Raw genomic sequence first — 21,085 nt, 5'->3', positions numbered from 1 at the left:
CCTTCTCCCTCCCCCCATCCCCCCCAAAAAAAACCACCAAAGCACAAAAAACCCAAATAAAACCAAGAAATGGAAAAGGGAATTTCTCCTCTAGGCACAGCTTGCCCCGGTGGCTGCTTGCATTTCTTTCTCTCTGTGAGGATGCAGAAGCCCCAGCTGGTTCAACAAAGAGCTCCAGGGCTGCAGGAGGTGACGAAGGGACGGGGAAATGTCCCAGGCCAGGCTGGACAGGGCTGGGAACAACGTGGGACACTGGAAGGTGTCCTCCCTGCCCATGGCACAGGGTGGAACTGGATGAGATTTAGGGTCCCCTCAACTCAAACCACCCCATAAAGCAGAAAAGCTCTGCCCTGTGGGGCTGCCAAGCCCTTGCTCTCCCCTCTGTCACTGTCACATTTTCTGAAAAATCCCTTGGCCAGGATTTCTTCTCCTGGGAAGCTGAGAAGCCTTGGAGAAAAAGGAAAACAATATTATCGCATTTGCTTCTCCTGTGTTTTGCTGCTTTGGAACGTGGTTGGAGATTGTTTACCCAACAGGTGATTGTTTCATTGGTTCCATGTGAATTGTTTTTACTCAATGACCAATCATGGTCCAGCTGTGTCACAAAACTTGGAGAGTCACAAGTTTTTCATTATCATCTTGTTAAGCCTTCTGTCTGTATCCTTTCTCTATTCTTTACTGTAGTTTAGTACAGCAATATAATATAGTAAATAAAATAAAGAAAAAAGAAAAATAAAATAAAATTTAAAAAAAATAATATAAAATTTAAAAAATAATAAAATAAAATAAATTTAATGAAATAAATAATGCAATAAAATAAATAAAAATGAAATAAAAATAAAATTAAATAAAAATAAAACAAAATAATAAAACAAAAATAATTAAAAATAATAAAATAAAATATAATAAAATAAAATAAATTTTATTGTATTTTATTGTATAAAATTAATATCATATCATATTCTTCTAAGAACATGGAGTCAGATTCATTCCTTCCTGCCACGAGAAACCCCAGAAAATACCACAAAAAGGGGAGCTCTGGGGGACAGCAAAGAGGGGCCCAGGCTGCTGTGCCTGCTGGTGTGGAGGTGGCAGCAATCCAGCAGCAGCAAAGCTCAGAGAAGAAGCTGTCATGCTCATTTATATATGGAAGTGATCTAGAGAATGATCAGCTAAATTATTTAAATGTCCCATTACTATTAAATTACTGGGCATTCATTGTAAGAACAGTCATAATACAGTCACTAATTTGGTATTAATGTGAATGTCAGCATTTCATTGCAGTTATTTTGTACTTCATCATCAGATAATTTACCAATAAATTAATTGCCTTAATTGCTTCCTGCAAACCTAGGAGAACTACATATGACATGACTTTTCCAAAAGTCTTCATGATCTCTCCCTCACCCTCCAATTTTAACCACACCAAGCAGGAACCCCTCTTTGGGACACCTGGAAGGGGGAACAGAAGAGAAATAAAGTCTTGGCATTTCCCTGCCCTGTGGATTTTAATGTGCTTTAAATACAGACCCCAAGGCTTTGCTTGGAGTAGGACAGGACACAGGGAATGGCTTCCACTGCCAGAGGGCAGGGATAGGTGGGATATTGGGAAGGAATTGTTCCCTGGGAGGGTGGGGAGGCCCTGGAATGGAATTCCCAAAGAAGCTGTGACTGCCCCATCCCTGGAAGTGTCCCAGGCCAGGTTGGGGCTTGGAGCAGCCTGGGACAGTGGAAGGTGTCCCTGGCCATGGAAAGGGCTGGAAATAGATGAGCAGGAGCTGCTCTACCTCCTCTCCTCACCTGTACCAGCCCAGGGACGGGATCATTGGGATAGCCCCTGCCTGCCTGACAGCTCCAGCCCTGGGGTTTTGTTCCTAGAATATTTTCTGAAAAATCTCTTCGCCAAGATTTTCCTCCTGAAAAGCTGAGAAGCCTCAGAAAAGAAATGTAAACAATAATTATCTGATTGCTTGGAATGTGGTCTAGAAGTCACTTACCAACAGGTGCATCTTTAATTGGTTCCATGTGAATTGTTTTTACTTAATGCCCAATCCCAGTCCAGCTGTGTCAGACTCTCTGGTCAGTCGCGGGTTTTTATTATTCGTTCCTTTCTAGCCTTCTGATGTCTCCTTTCTCTTTTTTCAGTATAGTTTTAGAATAGAATATGATATTATAAAAATATAAATATAATGTAAATATAATGTAATAATATAATATAATAATATAATGTAATAATATAATATAATGTGATATAATAATATAATAATATACTATCATATAATAATATAATAATATACTATCATATACTATACTATAATATATCAACATTCTGAGAACTTGGAGTGAGATTCTCATCTCTCACCTCGTCCCCTCACAACAGGGTTTCACCAGCAGCACTAAAACTCTGTTTTAACAGAGCTCCCGCCCTCCTTCCCCCAAGAGCTCACAAAAAATTTTCTGCAGTTTTCTTCTCCAGGAGATGAGGGGGAAAGACTGCACTGGGAGCACAATGGGGAAGGACAGCTCCTTCCTTCCCCCTGTTTCTGGCTGTAAATGTTTTAAAATGAGTTCTCCGATCTCTTTTGCAGAGTGCAGCAGGCTCAGAGCCCCTGCACCACCAGGGATGGATCAAAGGGACTGCAAAACACTAAATCTTCATTGATGCTGATTTCCCTGCCAGGCTGGCAGCTTCAGGTGGGAACAACCCCAGGGAACACATCACACCCTGCCTGAGCCCAGAGCCAGGCTTACAGCACCCGGGATTGAAGCTGCCATCAGAATTAAAAAAACAAGCTGAGGGTTTCTCAGCAAAACCCCCCAAATCCGGTAACACAAAGTGAAGCTGACTGTTCTATTAACTCCCATCCTGCATCAGCAATTTTCTAAAGTGTGGAAACATTATAATTGACTTTTCTGCTAGTAGCAAAATGTCATTTTTCCTTAATACTCCCCAAGTCAGTAACGCATTTCAAAAGCCTCCAATGCCACTACCACAACAGGACTTACAAATTAGCACATTTTTAGCTTTTCATTAAACACAATGCCCCAAAAAAAAAAAAAAAAAAAAGAAAGAAAGAGAAAAGTCTTCTGGTATTAGGGTTTCTCTCCTCATTATTGAAAGTACTGCGACTTTGGAACTTCTGGCAGCAAATTATAATGCACTCAGCCTGGGGCCATTGTAAATCAGGGCTTCAAAAAAGGTGTCATGTAGTCGGGCCCTCTTCAAGCACTGAAAATATCAGAGTCTATTTGAAAACACCTTCTGTAGTCTCTCACTAGCCTTGCAAATCAGCACAGCACTGGGTAGAGCTGCCTTTTATTTTTTTTTAATTTTTTTTTTTTTTTCTGCATGGCATCAAGCCATTTCTATTCCGACCAGAAAAAGAGGATTATTTCGTGCTGGGATTTCAAATTAAAAAAAAACCCTACACCTAAGATAACAAGCTGCATAAAACCCCCAAATCATTTGGGGCTCTTGTTAGGGTTTGGCCAGTGCCTGTGGGGCTGTCACAGCCCTGGGCTGAAATCCCTTTTCTTGGCACAGCAGGGGAAACCCCAGGGGATGTGCCAGCATGGAAAGAACCCCATCCCACTCCAAACCCCCCAAAAGCAGGTGCCACCCTGGGGCAGGGCACTGCCAGGCTCTGCACCCACCTAATTAAAAAAAAACCCTACACCTAAGATAACAAGCTGCATAAAACCCCCAAATCATTTGGGGCTCTTGTTAGGGTTTGGCCAGTGCCTGTGGGGCTGTCACAGCCCTGGGCTGAAATCCCTTTTCTTGGCACAGCAGGGGAAACCCCAGGGGATGTGCCAGCATGGAAAGAACCCCATCCCACTCCAAACCCCCCAAAAGCAGGTGCCACCCTGGGCCAGGGCACTGCCAGGCTCTGCACCCACCTGCCCAACAGCCTTAAAGCCAAAGGAGGGAAATCCCAACCCCAAATCCTTCCCAGCTTTCCCCAGTCCTCTGGAAAATGATTTATCCCATCCCTAACCTCCTCTGAGCATCCCCAGACAAACCCACACAGCTTCCTAAGGTTGGAATCTCCTCTCCTGACAAGTTTTGCTGCTTCAAGTTGCTCCAATTAGCAAGAAAATAATCATTAATGACACAACTAAAGCAAATGGGGAAAGAAGCCCAAAATAAAGCTGTTCCCTGCCCAGGAGGGTGTGGGATTTTCTGAGACCCCTGTGGAAGGGAGGAATGATGAATCTGACTCCATGTTCTCAGAAGGCTGATTTATTATTTTATTATATTAAAGAATGCTATACTAAACCATACTAAAAAAATAGAGAAAGGATACAGACAGAAGGTTTAACAAGATAATAATGAAAAACTTGTGACTCTCCAGAATCCTGACACAGCTGATAGTGATTGGTCATTAAATCAAAACAATTCACATGGAACCAATGAAACATTGACCTGTTGGATAAACAATCTCCAACCACGTTCCAAAGCAGCAAAACACAGGAGAAGCAAATGAGATAATTCTTGTTTTCCTTTTTCTCTGAGGCTTCTCAGCTTCCCAGGAGAGAAATCCTAGGCAAAGAGGACTTTTCCAGAAAATATGACAGTGACAGGAGGGCAGCTCCAAATCAACATTCCCTATGAGCCTTTTCCAGTTTCCTTGCTTTAGGATTGACCCTAAATCAGTTTTCCCAGCTGGGAAAAGGCAACCAGGTTTGATGGAAACATGGGAAAAGGGGGAAGGCACCCACAGCAGCACAAAACAAGGAATGGAGCAAGGAGAGACTGGAGAAGACAGCCAGGTTCAGAATCATGGAAAAACACACTCAAGGAACTCACCTTGTCTTGGAAGAGCCACATCTTCTGCATGGATAGAGCTGGGCTGTGATAGCAGGAAGGAAAAGGATTTCCAGTGCTGCTTTGGCCACCAGAAACCAACAAAAACCCAAGGAATTTTGGCTCCAAGGCTTTTATCCTCTCCATCAGGGTGGTTAAAGGGTCACTGGTGTGGGCACACATAGCGCCAAAATCTTCCCCATCCTCACGGGGTGTTTTCTGACTCTAAAGCAGGTCCTGCCCTGAGCCACCGTTCCATTTTATGGAATGGCTCAGTGGATCACGAGCAAATGGGAAACCCAGATCACCTGCTGCCCCCTCAGTACAGACATTCCCACATTCCCACATTCCCACCCCAGGCCCAGCATTGTCTCTGGGATTCTGGGGAGCAAGGAGAAGCCACCGTGGCTGACTACCCATGGAGGGGGATGCTGGCTTTCTGAGTCAAAATAACTCAAGCTCAAACTCCAGGAATCAAAAAAACCACACACACACACAAAAAATCAAAAAACCCCAAACTAAACAAACAAAAACAAAACCCACAAAAAAACCCAAAAAATACCCCACCAAAAAGAAAACAACCCCCCCCAAGGAAAAACCAAACAAACAAACAAAAAAAAAATAGGGAAAAAACCAGAAAAAAAACCCAAAACAAAAAAAACAAAACAAAAAAAAAACCAAACAAAAAAACACCAGAAAACAAACAAACAACAACAAAAAAAAAGACTAAAGAAAAAAAAACGAAAAAAAGAAAACCAGAGGGGAAAGAGAATGGGGTGAAATGATAAAAATATCCACCAAGAAATTCTCTTTAGACAGTGAGGGAAATTATCAGCTGATAGGACTGGGCTGGGCATGGAGGGCTCTAAGCCCCAGTGAAGGTTTGAGAGGTCAAGCCCTGCGCTCTCTTTAGGAATAATTGGAGCAGTGAAAGGGCTGGGAGATTAGCAGGAGATGGGAGCGGTGCAAACGAGCCATTAGCACCTCTCAGCACAGAGTTTGGGAAGTGACACCCGTAATTAGCCTAATTACTCACATCTCCATCCCAAATGCCACCACTGCCTCCCAAAAAAGCTTCTCAGGGAGGGAGGGGGTGCTGGGCACGGAGAAACGGGACATAGGTTGGACTCGATGGTCTTAGAGGTCTCTTCCAACCTCATTATTCTGGGATTCTGGGAAATGCTAACAGGCATCAGGTCCGCCTGGAATTTGGGGCTTTGGCGTCGTTTCCAAGCCCCATGGAAGCCCCACATCACCTCCTCTCCCTCGGGGTGGTTTGGGACACACACGTGGCCCCAAAATCCATTCTTACTGGGTCATTTCTGACCCTAAAGCAGGTCCTGCCCTGAGCCACCATTCCCTTTGATGTTTCCAACCCATCCCTGCTCCCTCCAATCCCCCAGCCCTGGGCTGTCCCTGCCCTGCTGGTGACGCCACATTTCAGCCATCAGGGACACCCCAACGCCCTGTCCCCCCATACCCAGAGTGGGGTCAGCTCGGAGAGGAGAGGGGTGGCAGCGGGGACAATGTGCTGGCAGGTCCCTGCTGTGACAGATGAGCCCAGGACCAGCTGCTCCTCCCAGCACAGCACAGCACAGCACAACCTGTGATTTACAGCCCTTGCCCCACAGGTGATGGGAATGGGGGCAGAGCCCAGCAGGAACCAGGTGCTTCCCTCCTGGAGCCCCAAGGAGAGGTGGGAGCCCTGATGAACCTGGCCAAGGCCCCACTAATGAACCCTGACACGCCCAGTTGTGGTGGTGTGTCCAGTGGGAAGGGATAAATCAATCCCCCAGAAATAGGTGTGGGATGGATGGCTGGGTTTGTTCTTCTGCACCCCAGAGGGCAAGCAATTATGTCAGGAACTTTCTGTTTAGGGTGTGCTTGGGAAACACATCCTCCAGCCCATAAATAACTCCCACAGCTCCCTGGCACTTCCAGGTGTCAAACACTAATTGTGCTCAGGGGTGACATGAAACCAAGCGAAGGGCTTGTTGGAGCTCGTGGTGGCTCTGCACCTCCCACAGCCATGGCAGTGCTGGAATTCTCTCAGGTTTTGTGTTGCTGAAATGGTTCCTGAGGTATTAAAGTCTCTTTTTTCCTACCTCTGCACTCGAAGAAGTCAGGATTCCTCAGCTCTGCTTTTCAAGATTGTTTATTTTCTGTTATCTATAAAATTCTTTCTCTGACCTGCTGAGATCTGTCCAGCAGGTCGGGTTGTGGCACAGTCCCTGCCCTTGGGGTGGTGTTGGCTTTTTTTATTAAGAACTACGTGTACTTTATTTACAATAATTTTCCAATACCTATCACCTATGCTAGGCAGTCTGTCTCTAAACCAATCCAGATGTGCCACCATCACAGCAGGAGATGGAGGACAAGAAGAAGAAGAAGGACAGGACAAACCCAGATTCCTCCATCTTGCCTCCTGAACCCCCATTCTAAAACCCCCAAAATTCTACATTTTCACCGTGTGACAAATCCACTAACATTCTATTCAAACCCTTGGGATAGTGTTAACTTTTTATACTAAGAACTACCTGTACTTTATTTACAATCATTTTCCAATACCTATCACCCATGTTAGACAGTCTGTCTCTACTCTAAACCAATCCAGAAGTGCCACCATCACAGCAGGAGATGGAGGACAAGAAGAAGAAGGACAAGACATGCCCAAATTCCTCCATCTTTCCTCTTGAATCTCCATTCTAAATCCCCAAAATTCTACTTTTTCACTATCATTCTACTCAAACCCTTGTGGTTTGTAACTCCTCACACAAAGTTGGTAATTGTTTCCATGGGCTAAAATCAAAGGCACAGGTGTTTGTGATTCCATGCCAAGGTCCCTGAGCCCCTGCCAGGGTCTGGAGTCCTCCAGGGCAGTCAGAGGAATGTCCTGGGTTCTGACATAATTCCAGCTGGGGATGGGGTGAACCTGCTTCAGATTCCAGGAGTTGGGGGGAAAGGGCTGGCATCTGAGTCGTGCAGTGCCCAGTGCTGTGTCCTCACCCTGTAATCCTTCCTAAAACCCTTTTTGGTGGCAGTCTGTGAGGGGTGAGGGTGCCACGCAAATCACAGGTTTGGTGTCTCCCATCCCAGGAGGAAATCCCACATTGTGGACCCCACAAGGAGCCTCCAGGCCTGAGTCTGGGTGGGGGACACGTGATAGAGGCTCAGCCCAGCTGGTTTTCCAGGCTGGCACCCAGGGTGACATTCCATGAGCACATAACTCAGGGGGTAAATAACTGGGAGGGCTCCACCTTGCAGAGAGGATGTGCCCCAGGACTGAATTCCCAAGGGATAATTAACAGCTCTTCAGCAGGGAGGTGGGGACAAATTGTATTTTTACTTAAGCTAAGAGCAAATTTTTTTATCATTATTCCTGTAATTGATGGGGAAAAGGGAAGGAAAAAAGGAAAATTGTGCAGTTATAATTGGAAAGAGTTTGGAGAGGGGTTTATTGAATTATTTACATCTGACAAAGATGAGCCACTATAAACCAACTGTAGCACAAGACCTTTCCATGTTATATAGAGCTGTTAAAGGGAAATGCTTAAATATCAGCTCATTTCCAATAAAAACTGCACAAAATCAATGCAGCCTCGGGACAAGCTGATATTTCACCAGACAGCAGCTCCTAAAGAGGAGCTCAGCAGCATCTGCAGAAGGGTTTTAGGGGGAGGTTAAAGGCATGACCCCCTCCCCAGACACAGGGACATGTGTGTTGGCAGGGCCAGCCCCAGCACAGCCGCATAGCTGGGCAGTGCTGTCACACGGAGAGCTGCGGATATAAACGTGGGGACGTGCTGGGCACAGGGTGGCTCTTGGCAAGGTGGCACCTGGCTGCCATTGGAGCTCACACCTCGCTGTGCCCGGGCAGGGATGGTGATCCAGGGGGCATGAGGGACCAGCGGCCAGGAGAGCCCCCCTCCCATGGCTCCAAGGTAGGTGTGGGGCAGTGGGGGCAGTGCCACCCCTCACCCCACAGCCACGGGGTGCTGGGAGGGCACTGCCATCACAGGGACCCCGTTTGAGCTGTCTGGAGGGGCTGGCAGGGGATGCAAGGTTTGAATCAGCCCCTGTGCAGGAGGCAGGGCTGCAGGTGGAAATTTCCCTGCAATAATAATAATAATAATGATGATAACAATGATAATAATGCCATGGCTGCTGCCAGAAGGCAGCTGTAAATCGGGGTGGTGGTGCCAGGAGCTCTGCCCATCTGGATGTTTTACCACAGCCACCAAAGTGGGGTTTTGGGGCCAGCAGGGCTGAGGGGTCCCCAGAGTGAGAGCTGAGCTATGTGGCAGCTGCATCTGGGGACAGGCTCTCTGCAAACCTTTCTGCTGAGTTTTCCCAGGAATGGGGAGCTGGAGCAGGCAGTGGAAGCCGTTATTAATGGGGAAGGGCAATGCTGAATGTTTTGTTCAGTGAGGAGTGCTCTGCAGAGAGAAGGGGCTGGAGATCCATGAGGGGGAGGCTCCAGGGGCTCACTTCACCCTTTTTGGGGCTCTGGTGTGTGCACGGCCATCCCTGCTTGTGAAAAAAATCACTTGTTTTTAAATTTTTAAAAGTTTAATCGTAATAAAATGGTTATAAAAATAGCAATATAATTAGAGTAATAATAATTTGGACAATTTGGATTAGGACAATATGAGACAATAAAAACAAAGAGTTATGGACGTCCGGGTACCTTTTCTGGGCAAAATAAGCCCGAGAAAGGACCCACGTTAACAGAGGATTAACCCTTAAAAGCAACAGCCTGTTGCATATTCATACACCTCATCCATGATGCATAAATTCCATTCAAACACAGGATTCTGTCTGGTCAGTGTCAGCTTCTTCTTCTGAATCCTCTTCATGGCTGAGCAAGGTGGGAAGAAGTTCATTTCTTCTGATAATGGAGCAATAAATTCTCTTTCTCTCAGAGATTCAGGTGTCCTGTGGCTGCTATCTCAGTGCAAGTTCTCTCTTTAGAAAAATAATATCTTACACAGCATAGTTTCTATTTAACATTATGTTATAACCCAAAACTATATTTAACACACTGCTTAAGAGAATTAATACAGCATCACTTTCTAACACAACACATACAATATTCATTTTAATATTTGCCAAAAGCCAATTATAAAATACGCATTTTTCACTCTGCTTGAAGGAAGGAAACAGCAGGATGATCCCAGGCTTGATTTTGGCAGGGTCAGGGGCTCAGGGATCACAAAGCTGTGCTGGCAGGGGATGTGCCCAAGGCACACAGCAGTGACACAGGGCACTTGTGGGGTTTCCTCCACCACACAAACTCGCTGCCTGAAGGCAACAAGTGCTCTACAAGCTGTTGAAACACCCTTGTTTCCCTTCTGCACCCCACCAGGGGCTTCTCCCCCTGCTCTGGGCAGCCCCAGGATGTCCCCCAGCTCTCCTGGTCCCTCTCTGCGGTGAGTCCCACCGGGGTTTGTGTGCCAAGGGTCCCGTTTCTCTCCTCTCTTGCTGTCCCAGGGTATTTTTAACCCTGGCCCGGCACTCCAGTGTTTATATGCAAATAGATGCTAATTGAGGGGGGTCACGGGGAATTAGAGCCCACAAGGTCTGCCCTCCGTGCTAAATTTACCCAGGGAGGCAATCCCTGCCCTGGGAAGGTGATCCCTGGGCTGTGAGGCAGGATTGTCACCACGGAAATATGTGACAGGGTCACCAGAGAGAGGAGAGGGAAAGGAGCCAGGGCAGCTCTGGGAATGCAACCAGGGTGACTGATCCATGGCTGTGCCTCTCCCTGCAGCTCCAAACCCTCTGCTGGGCTGCCTGCAGGAGCCCAGGGATGCCCAGGGGGTTGTCATGCCCAACACAGAGGATGGGGACAACAAGGAGGGAGTGCCAGCCTGGAGACCAAGGGGAAAAGAAGGAGAAAACAGGAAAAAACCACATAGGATGGTCTCAAATTGGCTCCCAGTGCTGCTCCCATGAGCAGGGGATTTAAGGGAGGTCCTTCACCAGGAACCCCTGAGCTCAGGTGTGGTGGTGCTCACAGGGTTCCCAGGATGAGGGAAGAGATGAGAATGTTGACTCCATGTTTCAGAAGGCTGATTTATTATTTTATGATATATATTATATTAAAACTATACTAAAGGAATAGAAGAAAGGATTTCATCGGGAGGCTAGAAAAGAAAGGAATGGAATGATAATAAAATCTTGTGACTGACCAGAGAGTCCGAGCCAGCTGGGCTGTGATTGGCCATTAATTAAAAACAACCACATGAGACCAATCACAAATGCACCTGTTGCATTCCACAGCAGCAGATAATCATTGTTTACATTTTGTTCCTGAGGCCTCTCAGCTTCTCAGGAGGAAAAGATCCTAATGAAAGGATTTTTCATAAAATATGTCTGCAACACTCATGGACACCCCAGGGAGTTTTTGGGGCTGCAGGGCCAGAGCTGGGTGTCACCACAGCCATGCTGGGGACACACACACAGGGGACCCTCAGGTGGCTCTGGCAGCATGGGGCCTGATGGCTCAGGGATGCTCAGGATCCCCAGGAAGGTCCCAAAATTTTCTCCCAGCCTCAGGTTGACTCCACACAGAGGGAACCACGCAGCATTCCAGCTGTGGTTTAACATCCCAAAATGTGCTTTAACCAGGTTTATTCCCCACAGAGGTGGGTGGCAGGGCTGGGAAGGAGAGGCTTTGTCACCCAGAGCCTCCAAGTCACGAGATGCCAGTCTCTATTCTTGTCCCCAGCACGGATCCCTGCGGTGACCTTGGGGAAAGGGGAAGTGGGAGCAGGGAATGCTCTGCTGGCATCCAGGGCAGCTTTCTCTCTGCTATACAAGGCACTGTCTGGGAGTGCCAAAGCCCCAGGAGGATTTGGACCTTGCTGCAGGGGCCATCCCAGCGTTCCAGGCTGGGCCAGGAACACGTAGCCCAGATTTTTCCACATTGCAACCACAGGGCTGGAATCTCATATGAGCACCTTCATAAAAAAAAAAAAAAAAAGAAAATAGAGGGGGGAAAAAATCCTCCCAGAGCTCAGAGGACACAAATAAGGTTATTGGGGATGGACAGACAGCATGACTAAATTTCTTTTTTTTTTTTTTTTTGTTTTCTAAACATTAGGCGCCATTTTCCTCCTCCATCATGCTCCAACCCCTCTGGAGTTATAAATACTCCACAACAGAGCCTGGACTGGATTATAATTAGACAATGAGCCAAGAGGATGGAACCAATGGGCTATAAAAGCCTGGCCACCCCCCCAGGCAGGACCTGCACACCAGGAAGCACTGGCATGAGCCGGGCACCAGGAGCTGGGACAGGAAAGCTGAGGATTTCCTCCAAGTTGGACCCAGAGCATCCCTTGGCCCCTCGTGCTCCCATCGCCAGGTTCTACACAGCCCTGGTCACAGGAGACCTGAGGAGCCTGCAGCTCCTGACTGAGAGGTACCACCAGGATGTCAACCTGGTCTTTGAGATCAGTAAGAACCAGCTGGAGTGGCAGGTGAAAAGCCAAGCCTCCTATGGACTCTCAGGTACTTTTCCTTCGAAGGCCAGGCCAGGAAGATGAAATCTTGTGGGTATTTACTAACCCTGAACAGGAGAGGTGCAGTGCATCTTGGTGCCTTAGGTGTGCCCAAGGTTTCTGGTTAGCCCACAGTTCTGGCCATTCGTATTCATCACTTTTAATATTTTCTTCTCTTCTGCACCTACTAACCCAATGGAAGTGTAAAATCTGTGCATCCACATGATTTCTTCAGGCTGGGATTAGGCATTCTGTATTTTGGGAATGCTTTCAGCAGGGCTCACAGCCCAAATTCCTCGTGGTCCTATCAGGAGGGATAAGATGCCCTCAGATGATGCTCCCCATGGTCCCAGGTGCTTGGGAGATGGTTCAGGAAGTCCTGGAGCTGCTGGGAAATGCAATTCCTCTCTCTGGCACATCTAAAACCCAGCTCTCCATCACGTCCTAACATACTCCCACCTGGCCTGGGTGCCTTCACTCCCAGCAAAGTCAGCTTTTCCTTTCCTGGGGAATTCTGAGCTGCCTTTTACCTCCTGCCAGCCACTTGGACACAGGGCTGCATGCCCTGGTGGCCAGCAGGGCGTTGGCTGGCCCACCTGATTCCACCTGGAATCCCACTCCTGGATGAGCCCACTCCTGGATGACCCCACACTGAGGGGTTTTTATTCCTCTCCTGCCAACTGCAGTCAGAGGCACTGAGCACAACCAGCCCCTAAAGCTGCCAGAGAAAAATGGGAAAAGAGGAGTCAGGAGCTGCCTCAGCCACCAGGCTGCTGGGCAGGGGAGGGGAATGCAGGGACAGGACTGGACTAGGGGCAATCAGAGCCCCATTTATTGAATTTGCTGAGAATGTCCTGACAAAGGCAGGAATGATGAGTCTGACTCCATGTTCTCAGAAGGCTAATTTATTATTTTATAATACTATATTATATTAAAGAATGCTATACTATACTAAAGAATACAGAAAGGACACTTACTGAATGCTAAAAAGATAATAATGAAAACTCCTGACTCTCTCCAAAGTTCCCACACAGCTTGGCCCCGATTGGCCAAAGAGCCACAACAACTCCCAGCAGAATCCAATGGAACAATCACCTGTGGGTAAACAATCTCCACACACATTCCACATGAGCACAACACAGGAGAAGCAAATGAGATAAGAATTGTTTTCCTTTTCTCTGAGGCTCCTCAGCTTCCCAGGAGAAAAATCCTGAGCAAAGGGATTTTATCAGAGGATAAAATCAGAGGGGTGAGTGCACACCCCATTCAGGGGGTGAGTGCCACACCCATTCAGAGATTTAAGTGCCACACCCACTCAGAGATGTGAGTCCCACATCCATTCCCATGTTCTGCAGGGCTGTGGGCTCTGGAGGAGCGCCTGGAGCTGAGCTCCCCTCTGTGCCTGGCCGCCCGCCACGGCCACCCCGACTGCCTGCGGCACCTCCTGCGCCGCGGGGCCGACCCCAACCTGGCCCCGGGGGGAGAGGCTGCCCAGCACCAGGCCTGCCTGGGGGGGCACAGCGACTGCGTGGAGCTGCTGCTGGAGTACAGGGCCCAGCCCAACGTGCTCAGCGAGCGGGGCACGGCCCCGCTGCACCTCTGCACCTCACGGGACTCCCTGCGGTAAGGACAGCACTCCACTCCTGGGGCTGGCCTCCATAGGGCTGGGATGGGGCTGGGACAATGGGAAGTGTCCCTGCCCTGGCATGGGGTGGGATGGGTTTGGCTTTAAGGTCCCTTCTGTTGTAGTTGAGATGGAGACGGATGGAGACATTCTATAGTAGAGCAGGCAACCCCGATGATGGGGAGAAATGATGCATCTGACTCCATTGATATCAGAGGGCTGATTAATTACTTTATTATCAGAAGACTAATTAATTACTTTATTATAATATATTGTTCTATAATATATTACCCTATATTACATCTAACCTGAATCTGCCAAGCACTCGACTCAACTGCCCAGAATCTCGTGACTGTCAGCCGGCAGTCCCGACACACACACATGGATTCAGTTGGCCAATGAATCAAAACACTCACACCAGAATCCAATCACCACTTGCATTCAGGTAAACAATCTTCCACAATGCATTCCACTTTGGCACAACACAGGCGCAGCAAATGACATAAGAATTGTTTTTTCTTTCTCTGAGGTTCAGAGAATGTGAATCCCAGAAATATCATTGGGAAATTGGGCCTTCCTTTTCTCTGTGAAAAGAAATACAGCTACAACACTCCATTTCCAAAAGGCTTCAAACTGATTTTATTCTAGCATGCATGCTTTTTATACATTCTTACAAAGCTCAGAAGTTTACACGTTACTCATTGGTTAGAAGAGACAAACAAAGTGATTATTTATTGTATTTTTGGGGAATGTCCCAACGAAGGCAGGAATGATGAATCTGACTCCATGTTCTCAGAAGGCTAATTTATTATTTTATAATACTATATTAAAGAATACTATACTATGCTAAAGAATACAGAAAGGACACTTACTGAATGCTAAAAAGATAATAATGAAAACTCCTGACTCTCTCCAGAGTCCTGACACAGCTTGGCCCTGATTGGCCAAAGAGCCAAAATAACTCACAGCAGAACCCAATGAAACAATCACCTGTGGGTAAACAATCTCCAAACACATTCCACATGAGCACAACACAGGAGAAGCAAATGAGAGAATAATAGTTTTCCTTTTCTCTGAGGCCATTTAGCTTCCCAGGAGAAAAACCCTGGGCAAAGGGATTTTATCAGAGAATGTGAATGCCACAATTATTGGAATAGGCAGTTGCAGGTTTCTCTTATTTATTCTCTTATTTATCCTCCTTTCTTTCTTTCTTGGTTTCTATGTCAGTGACCTTGGTAGGAAATTCATTCAGGGGTGAACATGGATCCCCTTATCAAACATGGATCCTCTTCTCAGACATGGATCCCCTTATTAAACATGGATCCTCTTCTCAAACTTCTCCCTGGCTCACAGAAGTTGCTGTAAAACATCTTCCACCCAAACCTTCCAACCCAAACCTGGCCTTTTTTGATAACCTCTGTGCATCCCCTGTGCACACAGCCCAGGACTTCAGGAACATTGCACAGCTTAAGTCTTCTTCCTATGGACAGGAGCAGCCCAGCCTCAGCCTTTCCTTCCTCCTCTTTCCTGACTATTTCTCCTAAAATCAGTGTGTCCTGCAGCCCAGACCCAGCACATATCCCAGGAGATGCTCAGGATGGGTTTATGGGATGTGGAGCAATGCCCCACACAAGCCATGTAGGGATCCCCCTTGGTTCACAGGCAGGGCTGGGCTCCTCCAGGTGCACCCACATCCCACCCTGCATCAGCATCACACAGATGAGCATAAAAATTGCCTAGAAAAACACAGAAAAATATGTTTCTGTAGGACTTTAGGTGCCTGGATAGCTGAATCAGGATATTTTCCTTTTTTTTTATATAAAGAGCTCAGCCACTTCATATTATCCTGATGAAACTGCTCAGGGCCACAGTGAATTCCATCACCTGCCAACTTCCCTGAAAAGCCAGCCTGGCTTCTATCCTCTGCCCTCCAGGCAGGGAAGATTACCTGGAAGTAGGTGGTGAAAGTGAGGTTCCAGCATATCATGGACAGGGAGAGGGTTCTGGAGAAGGGAAGCAGCCAGAGAGGGAAAGGTTTGATCCCTGCTTATCAATAAGAACCTCTGCAAGATGTCCAAAAATCAGCTATTAATCAGCTCCTGGTTCAGCCAAAAACATCTAGGGATGAATACAAAGCATCCCTGGTGCTGTGAGGGCTGGAAGGAGCAGGATGGGAGAGGGAGGGTGCAGCAGGCAGCTCTGGCTTTAATTCCTTCACCTGAGCTCCCTTTCCACCTCCAGCCCCATCCTAAACCCCCAGTGCTTCCCTGATTTTAGGCTTCTCTCCCTGAAGAGTTGGGGCCACCAAACCACCCCAGGGCGTGCAGAGGATCTCCTGGACCACAGAGGTCTTTGCTTCCAAGCTTGGAAAAAAATTACTATTTTATATAGATGCATTAAAAAGCGGATCTGCTCTCACTGATTTGCATGTTCCATTCCCTTGGAAGGCAGAGAGGGATGGCAGCCCAGCCACCAAGGGGATCAGACAGCCCCGAGGTGGCAACAGCTGAGTTGTAAGGCCTGGAATATTGGGGCTTTATAATGGAAATGCTGCGAGCCCCTTAACTGCAGCGCCCGGCACTACGGGGGCTTCTACAATAACTGAGCCAACTCCCTTGAAAGATCAAAAATTAATAGACATTTCAGACAGGGTTTGAGGTTTCGACCACTGCTTTTTCAATAGCAAAGACTTTGCTAAAGTTAGAGACTGAGGAGGTCAAGCTTTGGGTAACACAAACATTTCCTCTTTGATTAGGGGGAGACTACCTCGCCTCCTTTTTTTTTATTTTATTTTTTCGTCGAGTAGTAGATTTTAGGTCATCCTTAATTTTTTACTGACAACAAAGAGCAGGTCATTGACCTACATAGAGAGCTATTTTATTTTTCTCCCTCTCGATAACAATGGCCAGAACACCTATGTGCCAGGTTCTTCTGTATTCCCATATACTCGGCAATTCACCATGGGGGCAGGACTTAAAACCTTTGAGCCTCTCAGTGACTGGGATAAAAAAAAATTATCTGGGCTTCCTTCCAGCCATTTGAGCTTCAGAATCCATGAGATTTCAACAAAAAGGATATCAGAGCTTTAATCTAGGAGCTTTTTGAAGAGATGGAAAAAAAAAAGTTCCAGTAAAGTTCAGTCTTACCTTCTTCACTTTAGGAGCTGTTCATGCCAACGTCGGCCTATTTAGTAGAGTTCCTCTCCTTGACCTCTTTTTTACAGCCGAGATAATTAACATGGTGGGGTAAGATGAGTCTCTAAATTCACTGCACTCTCTCCCTGGCGCTCTCCCTTTTCCCTCTTAAAGCTGGGGATGATTAAAGGAGCCTGCCTTTATTGGCACCCCGAAAAAAAAATAAAATAAAATAAAAATAATTGAGGGGGAGAGGAAGAGCCTCGGCGGCGGGGAGGGGAGGGGAGAGCGGGCGTGGGCCTGGCAGGGATGCAGGACGTGGCTCCTGCCTCCCATCACGGCAGGGAGGGATGCTGAACATCTGCAGAGCCCTTCTCCAGATCCTCCAGATCTCCCTGGATGTCCCAGGCTCCCCTCGAGGCCAGGGAGAACCTGCCTGGAGAGGAATTTCCCTTCTCCAGCCTCGCACGGAAGGAAAGAGCTCGGCAAGGAAAGAGCTCTGGGAAGCCAAGGGATGGGACAAGAAGGTGTCACCCCCGCTTCCAGCTGAGCAATTCCCTTCTCCGAGCCTTCCCCCCACCCTGGGAGCTGGAGGCAGAGTTCTCCAGCTCCTCCAAGCCCCCAGAGGTGCGAGGGATGTGGGATGAAAGGTGGGATGAGTCCATGCAGGAGCTCAGGGGCTCCATGTGAGGAGCACTGGGATGGGGAGCAAGCACCAGGGACAGTGGGAATGGGAGGAAGGAGCAGGAAACAGGAGCTGAGCAGGAAGGCAGGAGTCTGAAAAGGCCAAGACAAGGCTCCCAGATGCCAGCAGATGGGGACTGACCCAGAGGAGCCAGGCCCAGGCACCCTCTGGCTGTTCCAGCACCATCCTGGGCACTCTGCCCCTGTGGCTGTGGGAATGAGCAGCACTGCAAGGGAAAAAAAAGCCCAGGGATTTGAAAAGCCAGCATTTAGCATCATCTAGTGCTAGACCTCATCCTCTGCTCTGTTCAGCCTTGCTAAATACAGCACTCTTGGAGCCATCATTTTGGGAAGCTGGGTAAGAGCAGATCCTGGCTGGGTCCTGACGGAGAAATGAAGAGCCCAGAAGAAGCCACAGGGCTGGCCCTGCCCTCTGAGACGTGGCAAAATGAGGGCTTTCACAGATAAACCCCGGGCATGGGAGGGAAAAACAAACAGGAGGTTTTTCCTTAAGGAAACTGGGGCCTGAGCGGGTTTTTGGGACTTTGGGAATTTCCCTGCAGCCTCCGCTGCCCCAAGCTCCTGCTCCTCCTGCTGGTTGTTCTTCACATCCCATTTCTAACAAATCCCACTTTCCTAGCCTGGTGGTTTTCATCCCAGCCAGTGGCAGCCATAAGGAGGGCAATGGGTGAAGAGATTAAAAAAAATCAATCCCAAATAATTTTCTCCCATTCTCAGAGCAGGGAGCACCAGCACCACTCACCCCAAATTCCCTTTACCTTAAGAGGTGACTTGCCCAAGCAAGGGGATGTCACCTATCACCTGCAGATGGGTTGGGAATAGTTTGGAAGTGACCTTAAATAGTCAAAATTGGGCTCCACGCTGGATGGAAAACAAACTTGTCTGTTTTGCCACCAAATTTCTGCTGAAATAAACAGAAAGGTGAGCTCAGTATGCTGTTTCAGTATCCCCAGAAAATTGGAGAGGAGCCCTCGAAAAAGCAGCAGCCATTGCTGGGCCTTATTTAATGGGATTTTAGTCCAATCTGGTGGCAACAACCAGGCTGTGAATGAACGTACAGGAAGCCAGAAATGCTGGGGAAGTGTTGGAGCTCGTGAATTCATCAACAGAGATTTTAGAGTCTAACCAGAGCATCTACCCAGAACCTGCTGATGCCCAGGTATCCAAACAGGAGGCAAAGGCTCCTCCCAGGCTCCCACCTTTTCCATCCACTGGAAGGGATCTTCCCTTGTTCATAACTCCCTGCCAGCATTCTCTCTGTGCCAAGGGAGGAGCACCCAGGGGGGAAATCCAATATAAAGCAGCTTGGGTTTCTTCCAGCACTTGATAACCAAAAAGAAAATCCCTCCAGGGAAGGATGGCCTTTCCACAGGAGAATATTTGGGATGTCCAGCAGGAGATGAAGAGGAGCTGAGCTGCCAGGATGGGATTCTCTGTGAGGGAAAAGCCCAGGGCACAGTGAGGGTTCTCGGCTGGGTGCAGCCCCTGGCTCTGCTGAGGGACAATCCCTCTGTGCTGCCTGTGCAGGTGGAAATCTTCAGCCTGGGCACTCTCACCCAAACCAGGGCAATGTTTGTGCCCAGGCACTGCTGCCTCCTTGCCTGGGAATGCTTTAAGCATTATCTACCCCCCAAAAAAAGAAGAAAAGCAGGACAAAATGGGATTTTCCTCTCAGGCTAGACTGCTGCATTTTTGCAGCCAAGTCAGCAATTTTTTTCTCATTTTTCCCAGCAGAACCATCCTATAGTTTGCCCTGAGTACATTATTTTAGGGTGCAGAGCAGCCTGTGAAATCAGGATTAAGCTACTCTGGAGAGGTGCCAAGAGGATAATCATAACCAGGGCTACAAATTCCCTGGTGACAAGGATGGCCAAGACCAATAAAAGAGACCAAGTGTCTGAGTGATCCCCTCAACAGCAGCCAGCAAGCCCCAAAAAAGCCTTAAGGAGACAAAACACTCCTGAAGAAAGGGATTCAGCATCCTAGTGCAAAAAATGAAATTGGAAAGTGGGGACCTGAGGATTTTGGGAATGGCACAACCCCACCTAAATCCACTCTCAGCCAACCACAGCCCAAGCAGAGCATCCGTGGTGGAGCCTCTGGTAAGGGCTGGCACTTCTGGGAGGTGCAGGAAAAGATCCTGAAGGGATTTTTCTCCTGGTATCCCAGGCTTGAGGTGCACAGGAAAAGCAGCCCAGGGAGGAGTTTGTAGATTCTGCACTGCCAAGGACAGTGAGAATCCCCCCAGCAAAACCTTGGGGAGGTGATGAGGCAGGTCTACAAAAAGTCAGGTATATTATTATTATTATTATTAGCATTATCTCATTATTTTATTATTGATATTTTCCCCACACATGTTAGCATTCCCCTGGGGCAGGAAAAACAAGCAATATCCTGGTGCTGTCCTTCCTCCCTGAGCTTCCTCCTCTTCCCCATCCCTGCTGCTGGAAGGATCAGGCTGGGACTTCTCTTCCCCTCGTGCTGCTTCTGTGTCAGCCCAGATCCTCTCCCAGGGCTCCAGTGACACCTGAGCTGAAAGAAAAGATGAAAATTAGAGAGTCAGGAAGAGGTTACGTGTTGGTGGGTCCCTCCCAGCTTGGGATATTCTGTGATCCTGTGAAAACACAACCCTCTGGAGCAGGATCTCAACACAGGTGTGGGGTCCCTCCAAGGGGGAGGGAAAATCCATTTTTGTATCCAAGCAAGTGGGGCTAGGATGGTCAAGGGGTTCAGGCATGGTCGAGGACACTCAGGATGGTCAAGGGTGATCAGGGTGGTGAGGGCTGGCTGAGGATGGTTGAGGATGGTCAGGGTGGTCAAGGATTGTTGAAGGCAGTCAAGGATGGTTGAGAATGGTCAAGGTATTTAAGGATGGTCAAGGATGGTCACAGTATTCAAGGATGGTCAAGATGGCAAAGGACAGTCCAGGATGATCAAGGATGGTCAGGGTGGCCAAGGATAGTTGAAGACAATCAAGGATGGTCAAGGATGGTCAAGATGGCTAAGGACAGTCTGGGATGGTCAAGGAGAGTCAAGGTATTCAAGGAAAGTCCAGGATGGTCAAGGATGACCATCCATGCATGACCCTGGTCAAGGGGCAGAGGGAGTATTGCCCAAACCACCACTGCTGTCACTGTGGAGGGCACCAGGGCACAATGCCACCCTCCCAAAAATCCCAGCTCCAGCATGACTTCCCTCCTCACCCCAACCCACCTCCCACCCCACCATCCCTCATGTCTCACCCCACACCACCCCAAACCCCTTCCCACAGGTGTGCCAAGCTCCTGCTGCTGCACGGGGCGGCCGTGGA

The 21,085-nt window shown here is 48.0% G+C and overlaps 1 protein-coding gene across 1 annotated transcript in view; it reads left to right on the top strand.

Annotated features, from left to right (window-relative positions):
- The first annotated feature begins 8,727 nt into the window (after window positions 1-8,727).
- ASB18 (ankyrin repeat and SOCS box containing 18) overlaps window positions 8,728-21,085 on the top strand; it is a 16,274-nt gene continuing 3,916 nt past the window's right edge. Inside the window, 3 exon segments of the mRNA XM_005431727.3 lie at window positions 8,728-8,748; window positions 11,913-12,322; window positions 13,668-13,935. Coding sequence (XP_005431784.3) covers window positions 12,013-12,322; window positions 13,668-13,935 — 578 coding nt within the window. The 5' untranslated portion in view covers window positions 8,728-8,748; window positions 11,913-12,012.

Source organism: Geospiza fortis, unplaced genomic scaffold (assembly GCF_000277835.1).
Source record: "Geospiza fortis unplaced genomic scaffold, GeoFor_1.0 scaffold179, whole genome shotgun sequence".
Taxonomy (NCBI): domain Eukaryota; kingdom Metazoa; phylum Chordata; class Aves; order Passeriformes; family Thraupidae; genus Geospiza; species Geospiza fortis.
Note: the sequence above shows the minus strand (reverse complement) of the source record. Positions and strands in the feature narration are given on the sequence as shown.